Source organism: Euphorbia lathyris, chromosome 9 (genome assembly GCF_963576675.1).
Source record: "Euphorbia lathyris chromosome 9, ddEupLath1.1, whole genome shotgun sequence".
NCBI classification, from domain to species: Eukaryota; Viridiplantae; Streptophyta; class Magnoliopsida; order Malpighiales; family Euphorbiaceae; genus Euphorbia; species Euphorbia lathyris.
Genome location: NC_088918.1, coordinates 56,694,459 through 56,704,987, shown reverse-complemented (window position 1 = coordinate 56,704,987; position 10,529 = coordinate 56,694,459). Strand labels below are relative to the sequence as shown.

At 31.8% G+C, this 10,529-nt stretch overlaps 1 protein-coding gene across 4 annotated transcripts; it reads left to right on the top strand.

The window, feature by feature from the left end:
* Positions 1–5,916: 5,916 nt before the first annotated feature.
* Positions 5,917–10,261, top strand: LOC136207165 (DNA-directed RNA polymerases IV and V subunit 4-like). 4 transcript variants are annotated; one of them, XM_065998454.1, is made up of 11 exons: positions 5,917–6,113; positions 6,233–6,289; positions 6,949–7,017; positions 7,166–7,228; positions 8,396–8,494; positions 9,177–9,288; positions 9,366–9,443; positions 9,550–9,583; positions 9,668–9,736; positions 9,831–9,895; positions 10,004–10,261. In XM_065998454.1, exons 2-11 carry the CDS (start codon positions 6,256–6,258, stop codon positions 10,005–10,007), a joined length of 627 nt encoding a protein of 208 aa, XP_065854526.1. In that variant the 5' UTR covers positions 5,917–6,113; positions 6,233–6,255; the 3' UTR covers positions 10,008–10,261. The 4 variants fall into 4 exon arrangements, with proteins under 4 accessions (XP_065854526.1, XP_065854525.1, XP_065854523.1 ...); XM_065998453.1 differs by having other exon boundaries at positions 9,831–9,929; positions 10,013–10,261; XM_065998451.1 differs by having other exon boundaries at positions 9,831–9,929.
* The last annotated feature ends 268 nt before the right edge of the window (positions 10,262–10,529 follow it).

Below are 10,529 nucleotides of genomic sequence, written 5' to 3'. Positions count from 1 at the left end.
CACAGAAATAGAAGATGGGTGTAAGATCTCTTTTTGTATCTAAGTGCTTTTGTATCTTATCTCTTTTGTACTTTTTGTTTTTGTCAATCGGCAATGATCCAGGGATTTTGATTGTCCTTATATAGGAGAAAATCTGGAATCGGGTCATTTTGAAATGATGTAGCCGTTAATGTTAAAACGGCTCTTTTAGGAGACAGCCTCTGGTCAGCTTCAGAATTCTCAGACCAATCCTTTTCCTCTGATTTCTTCAGATGCCAGGTTTGTCATTATCTTGCAGACTTGTCTTTTTATGCCAGTTGTCCTTTACCAATAATCCATTGACCCATACATCTCGGAATGTGTCCTTTGCGTTATTCCAAGGAATCAATTATTGGCGCAGAGGGTCGGCAATCTTTGTCGTCTAGCAGGCAACTTTTTCATGCTGTCCTGAGGATTCACTCAGCTTTGTTCATTGTCTTTGGCAACTTCTATGCTGGGTTATATTTTAGTTCGCTCATCTTCGTAAGACAGTTGTTAAGACGGCTTCTCATGCTGAGTTCTATCTCACTTAGCTCTGTTGGATTTTAAGCCTCAATCTTTTGATGCTGGGTTCGATTCCACTCGGCTTGATCATGAGACTTCTATACTGGGTTTTATTTCACTTAGCTTGTTCTGTCATCTCATGCTGACTTTGTCCTATTTTACTTTTATATCTATTTATATTTATATTTATACTCAACATGGAACAAACGAATTAGTACAATTAAAATGAAGCACTTAATTTGATTGTCTCTTAATCATGGATGATTTTGTCAAATCAAAATCTTGTGGAAAAGGTGTTTCAACAGATAGGGTATGTCCCACTTCTGGAGTTGTTTCGGTACTTACCCAAAAGTATAAGGGAATAGCTAATATTGCAGCCAGCGCTAAACACTGTCATAAAAAATAAAACCCGATGTGGCAAAGAAAAAGCCCAATGTGACGAATACCTTGAATGGAGAAAAGAGCTCCTTAATTCTATTGAATGACGAACGGTGCAAAGAACGCCTAGATAAAGCCTATTCGATGGCGAATGCCAAATATGGCGAACGAAGAAAAAACCCAATGTGGTGAATGCCAAGAATGGCAAATGAAGAAAAAGCTCGATGTGGCGAATCTCTGGAATGGAAAATGAAGAAAATAAAGCCTGATGTGACGAATGCCAAGAATGGCGAATGCCAATAATGACAAATGAAAAGTGAAATTTTCACAAAGTACACATGCTTTGAAAAATGAACGAAGTCTCGTCTTCGTAAAAATAATGAAGTCTCGTCTTCATAAAAATAATAAAGCATCGTCTTCATAGAAATAATGAATTCTCGCCTTCACAAAAACAAAGCCTAGAGTGGCGAATGTCTAGAATGACGATATGTGGCTTTGATTTCCAAAAGAATTGATGGGGTATAGAAAGATTGATAATAAGAAATTATCAAGTCTAAGCCAAAAAGATTGATATATTTTGATAAGCCGAGAAGGGAGATCTCTTTGAGTTAGACTCCTGAGCACTTTCATTAGCTTATGGAACGTAAGAAGACGTTTTGGGTTAAGCATGATACTTAGAGAAGCAGGAAAGCTTAAATAACGTGTTCCATTCCTGCTGGTCTGGGGAAGTATGTCTAACAAAAAAGCATTAAATGCAAGGCATGCTTTAGACAGCCCTAAAGAGCTTTTTGGACTTTTAAGGGGAGCTTGTGATAACAACCCAAATGAATCTTTCTATAGTGAGGAATAAGGACAAATTAATAGAAATAATAGCAAGCTGTTATTCCTCCTAGAAATCGGATTAATGACGATTAATGCATGGTTTATGTAGAACTAATGATAATTAATGTAGGATTAAATATACAATAATGAATAAAATGAATGAGTCTTTAGCATTATGCATTGCTGCGTAGACCATGATGAGACACGTCATAATAAGATACGCCCCAATGAGAGGGGATAAAAGACACTCGCCATTGTTCTCACGAAGAGCATACATACGTCTTGATGATTCTAAGAATACCAAGGGACACATTTACAACCATCCATGAATGTGAATAAATATAATTAAATGGCAATTAATGACCATTAAAGAGAGTAAGGATATGACTGTTCGAATACAACATTATTAATGTCAAAGGTTATAAAAAACTATACAAATACCCCCACTTTGAGGTACAGTAAAACCTTTATAAATTAATACTCGATAAATTAATAAACTCTTTAAAATAATAATTTCTTCTGGTTCCGACTTGGCCAGTTCAAAAAATGATCAATTTTAATAAATTAATAACATAATAATTTTTCTAGAACAACACAGATTGTATTATTACCTCTATAAATTAATAATTTCTCAAATACATATGTGAAATATATATAGATACACATACTTATGATAATTTAGCAAAATATGAATTTATAATATTTTGTTTTTTCTTGAAATTTAAATCTAGTTGAATTTCATCACTAACTATTCTAATATCGTACCTTGACTTTCAAATGATATGTTTCATTTAGCCAATCTTGTAGAACCTTTTGAGTGCTTGCAGGGTGATCTCTCTTGTATTCACACAATGCTTTTCTGATTTGATTGGTCATGGTTGATTTATTGACACCTTTTAGATGAGAAGCCATTTTTGGTATGATTTGAAACAACACTCCATATAAATTTATATAGTAATTCATTAACAATGATACATTGAATATTTTTAACATAAATACAATGAACTTCTAAGTTCAATGAACTTATATAATACATGTTTAATTTTATTTGTTCATTGATTTTAGACAAAAACTTTATTTAAATTAGTCATTTAAAATTTATTTAAAAAAAAATTAAAATCACTCTATAAGTTAATAATTATTAATTTATTGATTAATTAATAACTTTATAAATTAATAAAATTCCATGATTTCAATATTATTAATTTATAGAAGTTTGACTGTATTTTAGGGAAGGGGCCCGATCAAGAATTTTTGACCAGTTATCAAATACCAAAACACTAGAAACCGCAAACTGCTAGGAACCAATTTATTAAAAATAAAAGAAAGCAAACACCAATCCAAAAACAATAAATAATAACTAGCTCCCTAAAAATGTTTTGTCCTTAAAAAATAGAAGTAGAGTAGAAACCAAAGAAAGAATTCCACAAAAAAAAATCAGACTTGACAGCAAACCGAGCGAGGCTATCGACATTAGTCTTACCTTTCTTTAAAGATGTGTGAAACTCGGACCATATTATTCCTAATAATATTTAGACAATGAAGCCAATTCGAAACAAGCAACCAATAGACAACGGTAGACTGAGATTTAAATAGGTTAACCTCATATAAGGAGTCACAAGTCAAAGGGGAAATTAGTTTATATCCACAACCTTTTTGATTGCAAATATCACATCTTTAAGTTCATCAAAATACGCATCATTTTGACCAAGGGGAATAGTGAAAGACGGGAAGCCCATATTAAACATTGATTTTATGTTTTATTAATTGTTTCAATGCATTTCAAATGAGTTAAAGCCAGTTTCATTCACTTTAACTTGATTTCATCCACTTTCCTTTTATTTTGAATAGATGAAATGGTGTGAAATTGATATTTTAGCTATTTGAACTCATTTTCAAATTGAAGCAATCTTGTTATTAATGGGATGAAGAATATGATATAATTAATTTTTATTTTTGATTTTGGATTGTTTGTGATAATTAAATAATAAGGGAGTTAATTTATAAAATAAATAAATATAAGGACTAAGTTAACTCTTTTCCCTTTGACTTTTAACACCGGTAATCAATTTGGTATGTGGTTGCTAACAGAATGAACCTCAAGGTACCATTTTGTAAATTATTAGATCACAAGGGCACCGATAAAAAAAGTGTAACCATAAGATTTATTTTTGTACTTTTCCTTTTATTTTTTTGGCTGAGATCTTCTGAAATAAATAAAAAATTTTTTATATTATTTACATGTTTAATTGTTCCAGTATTATAGAATGATATTTTTTTAAAGACCTATGAGATGATACTCCATTAATGTATTGTTTCTTACCTTTAGGTGAAGGTAAAGTCAAACTATTATGTCATTATTGATTGACGTTTTTTAATCATTCCTGCTTATATTAAAGAAGAAAGAAAAATTCCCACCAGACCTGGATGTGATTCGAACCCATGACCTCCCAAGGCATAGGTAAACTCTCAACCACTAGGCTAAGAGTTTCACCACTGATTGATTTATAGATTATGTGTAATTGCTTCTGAGAAGTTTTTGCATGTCTAGTTCATTAGAATCAGAATCAGAATTCGAATGATATTGTTGTTGATGATTCGTTTTCTCCCGTCTAGATACCTCTATAATGGATGAAAATTACAATTTTTTTCTAAATTTTTTTTACTGTCTTTTGGTTTTTCAAACTAGATTTTGTTTAGAATTGTGTTGAATGAGGTTGAAAAACGTAAATTGCTATTGAGACAAAAGATTAAAGTTGAAATTGAGAGATCATAAAAATGTTTTTTTATAGGAGAATTTGTATAGAGTTGGAATTTTATTAGAAAAGAAAATGATATCGATATCATCATAATAGTGTGTTTAGAATTTTAAAATGTTGTCAAATGATATTTTAAAAGTATTGTTTTTTTTATTTTGATAAAAAGAGTATTACTTTTTATTTTATAGTATTTAAGATATTTTTAGAGTGTTGTTTCAAAAAAAAAGATATTTTTAGAGTGTTTGACATTTTTTGGAATACATACATTTTTGTTTGAAATCCATAAAAATGATGAAGTTTTTTTTTATGTGAAATCGTAATTAGTTTTTTTTAATAGAAACACGTATATTTTTAATAGACGAATAAAGAAGTATAACAAGAAAAACATAATGAATGAAATCTTACAAAAACCATATACATGCGCTAAAACGACTACAAAGAGCAAAAATAACCATAAAAGATATTAAAAACATGAATGAACAAGAAAATATATACTTATCGTAATTCCAAATCCATAGAAAAGCATCTGCAGTCATCATCATTTAAGTCAATCTGAATATTCGGATGTGAATCCTTTCTTTTGTTGCAACTACGTAGATTCATTGATCTACGAATAAGATAAACCGTTTCCGCTTGTACTAAATTCGAAAAATGTATAAACGAAAGAATAATAGAGAGCCGATACAATTTAGACGAATAAAGAGATTAAATGAAGTATATAAACATAAACAGAAAAAAACAATAAGAAACACAGTAAATATAACCGGTGGAAGACAAACTTCCTTTTTCCTCTTCAAAGTAGATTCACAAAATAAAAAATCATAATTAGTTATAATATTATAATTAGATTAAATCATCAAAATTAATTCACAAAATGTCACTATTTTCTAAACATCATAAATAAAATATGCTTCCTAGTTTAAAAAATTTAGATCTCAATTATATTCTAAACCTTTTATTTATAAATTCTAATTCTTAAAATATATACTTCAAAAAAAATTCTTAAAATATAAGAAAAGTAATGATATATTTAGTTTAGTCTAGACCTGTTTACGGATACCCGCCCAGCCCGTCCAGGTCCATGTCCCTGTAAACTGGATTTAGACATGACAATTTATCTTTAGGTCCAGACTGGTCCTCGTCTCTTTTTAGATGGTTTGAGATTTATAAAAATAGTACGGACCGGTTTAGTCAGGCCCGCCTATTAATATTAATTAATAATTTATACATTAATATTTATTTTTAAATCTAAATTTAATCTTTTATTATTAAAAATTATACATATATATTTAGGTGGATTTATATAAACTAGGCTTCGAATTTGATTTTTGAACTCGAACCAGTCCGGTCCGAGTCCGGGCCCAGCCCCGGCCATGAACACGTATAGTTTAGTGCGATCTAATTCAAATTTGAATTCGTATGTAATTTTCCCAAAATGAACCGTCACAACTTAATTTCCTCTTTGAGACCGGGTTCATGTTTAAAAATCCCAACTCGTACAGGCGGGTTACCGGAAGTCAATTAATTTGCAGCAGGTGAAGCAAAACAAGCAGAGCGATTCAGAGAAAAATAATTTAGCCGGCGAAATTCGACTCCGGAAATCAATCTCTTGCTTTTCGTTCCCTTTTTTTGGTTGGTTACAGTGTACCTTTGAGTAAATGGTTTAAAAATGTCTTCCGTTGGGTTTGTTTTTCTTTCTATGACGATTTGATACGTTTGCATTTTTTTTCATTCTTCAATTTGAGTTGCAGCGCACTACTGTTATCGTGGGAATATGGACAAAGGAGGAAAAGGATTTTCACTTCCTGGTAATGTCTCTAATCTTCTCTCTTACTTCATCAGTGCTAAGGGTTGGTTTAAGCTCTTCAAACACTTAACTTTGTCGCTCTCTCTCTCTCTCTCTTATGAATGTGTTTGTGTTGTTTAATTCTCAGTGACATTTTTCTTTTAGATTCAAGAAAAATTATCGGGCCCAAAATCGTGATCTTTAGGGTTTATACCTAAAGATAACACCACTTCGAAAGTGATGTTTGTGTATTGAGATTGCTCCATATACAATTTTTTATATAGTTATACCGATCTAATTCACCCTTTACGGTTGTTATGACAATTATCTTATCAGACGATACAGTTTCCTTATTCTGCTTTCTGTTGTACCATAGTGCAATCATCGGTTTGGAGATTCAAATTCGCTATACACTGATGTTGTTGTCCCTTATTTCAATTTCTTGGTTTGGGTGGGGATTCCAAAGGAAACCCTGCGGTTCTGGGTTCAAACAACTCAGGAAGTAGGTTTAATTGTTGTTGTCTTCATTGAGAGAGCTGCCATTTTCGTGCATTATAACATCATGTGTCAAAATAGTCAGATGCTTGCTTTATGTTATTTCCCTGTACCCTATATTAGATGTAGGTTGATATGATTATATGTCTATAAATTAAACTTTTTCCTTTTGAATTCCCTTGCCAGTGTCGAAAGGAAACAATGACAGCTCTGCAAAGTCCAAGAGGGGAAGGAAAGTTCAGTTCAGCGCCGAAGGTTTTTTTTTATTTGTTTTTGTTTGCATCCTTCATCTTATCTGATCTTAAATGATGGTTTTCTCATAACAAGTTCAAGCTTATTAGTATGATTAGTGGTTTATGATATTTGTTTTTCTCATGTCTATGAGGTGTCTTTGTGTTTGTAGGTTTACCCAATGACAAATCTGACTTCTTATCAAAATCTGATGGGAAATTTGATTCTGCTAAAGGTCCAAGTTCCTTTCAATTATAATATGCTTTCCTTGTTTAATTGCTGTTGTCTTGAAAGAAAAGATGAATGGACAGTTGCTTGTCAATAATTCTATTTAGATTGTTACCTAGCTCTAGCTGATATATATGCTTCCGAGAGTTCTACTCCTATATAAGGTATAACTAAACTGGATTCAAGAAATTACGTGGCTTATAAATTAGGCACTAAAAGGAAAAAACTCTGGTTTCTACCCAAGAAAAAGAGTACTGCCTAAATTCTATCTAATTAGGTACTTCCTGAATTACAAATAGGAATTCCCTAAATTAGGATATCAATACCCTTTTCAAGCTGAACCATGAATGTCTATTATGTGAAGCTTGTCACAAATACCGTAAGAATGTATCAGCAATCTGATCCGTTGAGGTTTTTAATAGAGTACAAAGCTTTTCATTGTGACAACATTTGTCATAAAGTGACTATCAACTTCAATATGTTTGTTCGATTCAGAAAGGTTGGATTACTTGCAAAATAAATGACTGCTTTTCCATTGGTTTAATTGTTTCCTCAGTGGTACGGTTTATAGCATTTAGAGGAGACATTTTACTGGCCAATTTATCCCATCAATGGAAAACACACACCCTCAGATATAGGAACACATGTCATTGTTCAGACACAAACTCAAACCCAGAGAGTCAAGTGATTGTTTACATACAAAAACCTCAAATATTTAAACACAACCTCAGACATAAAGGCATAGGTAAAAATAATCGTTTACACACACAACCTTAAACATTGATTCACGAGTGATTTAATTGACACAACCTGGAACACATTCAAGCAAATGATTATTCATAGAAGAGGGAAATCAATGTACATAAAAAAGGTTACCATGACGGTCTTCGCTAGAAAAAAGGTGAGTAGCTAGGATTTGAAACAGAGACACACCAAAAATGTTCTATTCCATATAAAGTAAATAACAATAGAGGGATTAAACAATAAAATAAGTGTATAAATTAGGCTTTAACATTATTTAATTACTTCATAAATTATAGGTATATAACTTCCTAAATTATGCTACTAATGTTTTCCTATTACTCACTATATCTTGAATGTGATTTGCATCACACATCATCTCATTGTTTGCTAGCATTCATTTATGTATATTTCTTTCTACCTATATATCCAGGTAGTATGAACAAGGGTGGTAAAGGTGACAAGACTTCAAATGGCGGAAAGGCTAATTTGCCAAAAGAACCACCACCACTTGAACTGAGAATTGAGCAGGGTATGTTATAGTATCAGATACTTCCTATAATCCAACAATTTATTTATTAGCATTTATTGTTCTAGTCACTAATTAAGTATTGTCCCAGTTAACCTATGTTGTTATTATGTTCTGGCAGTTGAAAATTCTCAAGGCCATTTAAATATGTTCTCAAGAATTTGCTGTTATTGATGCTGGCAACTGCTGTAATGACTGCTTGTATTCCATGTTTATTTCAACTCTATTGCATTCTCCTTGCATCTCTTTGTTTTTTTTCAGTAGCTGGTCTCAAAAAGTAATAAATAGATAAGTTAAAGGATAACAAAAAAAAAAAAGGTTGAAAGAAGCACAGATCAGAAATCGCTCCAGTGACCAATTAACTAATTTCTGTCATGTTATCCGCATATGTTTTCCCATATTGTTCCATACTTTCTGTTTGCTTCTTCTGTGAAAGTCTGAATGTATAGGGCACATCTTCAAATATAGTAAGATTTGTGAAATTCTTTTTGGCCCTGTGTTGCTTGATGTTACGCAGGGATAGGCATAGGCATAGGCATATACTTTTCTCATGGAATCATTTACATGCTTAATTTTCCAGGAGTGGTTAATTATAATTAATCACCGTGTTTGAGCGATGAACGGATTCTTATGTGCCTTTTGGTAGCTAGTGCCATGTAACATAGATTGTTGCTTCTATTTGTAGAACTTCCAAAGACTGCCGTATGTATGATGGACTGTGAGGCTGCACAAATCTTACAAGGAATCCATGAGCAAATGGTTCTATTGTCTCAAGATCCTAAAATCAAACTTCCTGTGTGAGTAAAATATCTTTAAGCTACTATTTACAAGTAGAAATATATTTACGCCGTATACTTTTCCATATTATTTTCAGGTCATTTGACCGGGCATTGCAATATGCAAATACCGGTGCTTATTATACAAATCCTCAGTCAATCAGAAAAATTCTCGAGTATCCTTTATTTCCATCATTTACAGAAGGAATTTTTTACTTCTACTACTTAATATTTATATTGCCGTTGAACATCTATTGTTAAATTATTAACTCAAAACATCAGGAGCCTCAAAAGACATGGTGTGTCTGATGGGGAGGTATCATTTTTTAACCTTGCTTCATGTTTCAAATAACTAAATAAAAAGGTAAGCAATCGTTAAATTAAAACATTATGTCTGCAGATATCTGTGATTGCAAAAGTTTGTCCTGACAATGTTGATGAAGTCTTTGCTCTTGTTCCATCCTTGAAGGTATCATATCACTCTAACTTGGTAATTTAAGGTGCAAAATTGCATTGAAAGTTATTGTAAAACATTTGTTGTTGTTTTTACCTTTCTGTTCCAGTCGAAGAGAAGCATTCTAAGTGAACCCCTGAATGATGTTATAAGTCAGATAGCTAAGCTGAAAAAGTAGGCATAATTCTCATAATGGACAGAGAACTTTGTAAGTTATATCATTTCGCTGCTCGAGCATGATTAATGTGATCTGATGAAGTCTGAGTTATCTTAATTTGTTAGGTGAAGAAGATAAGGTGTATTTAGGGAAGGAGGTTGTGCATTTTGTGGACTTACAAAAGGAGATGCAATAGCCAATGTTTTTGTCCTAGTTTATAGTGGTTTTGGCATTTGTTTGAACCTTATCGTGGTTTTGTAAGTGATACCATTGGTATGTTTTCAGTTAGGTATGTTTACAGTGCTATCTTTTTTTCAATTGGTATGTTTACAGTAAATAGTTTTTGAGCATGCATAGAACTCATTCAAATAGCTAAATAAACTTGAGTTGGGTATTGATCTATGTATTGTATCAAATGGTACAATGATAAAATCTTAACAAGCTCCCTTTTTCCTTCAACTAACTCTAGGGACCAAATGTGTCTCAAAATAAATTTAGATTTAATTCACAAGTAAATTTATCAAAACAGGTTAAAGATAATACTCTTTCTAGTTTATTATTATTATTATTATTATTATTATTATATTATGTTGTTCTTTTTCTCTAATTTATCTTTATTTATGGTAACATTGTCATGACTTTAACCTTCCA

Coding starts and splice junctions, on each gene's coding strand:
- LOC136207165 (XM_065998454.1), top strand. CDS start 6,256: ATGGACAAAGGAGGAAAAGGATTTTCACTTCCTG. Junction 6,290..6,948: donor AAAAGGATTTTCACTTCCTG/GTAATGTCTCTA, acceptor TTCCCTTGCCAG/TGTCGAAAGGAAACAATGAC. Junction 9,444..9,549: donor TCAATCAGAAAAATTCTCGA/GTATCCTTTATT, acceptor TCAAAACATCAG/GAGCCTCAAAAGACATGGTG.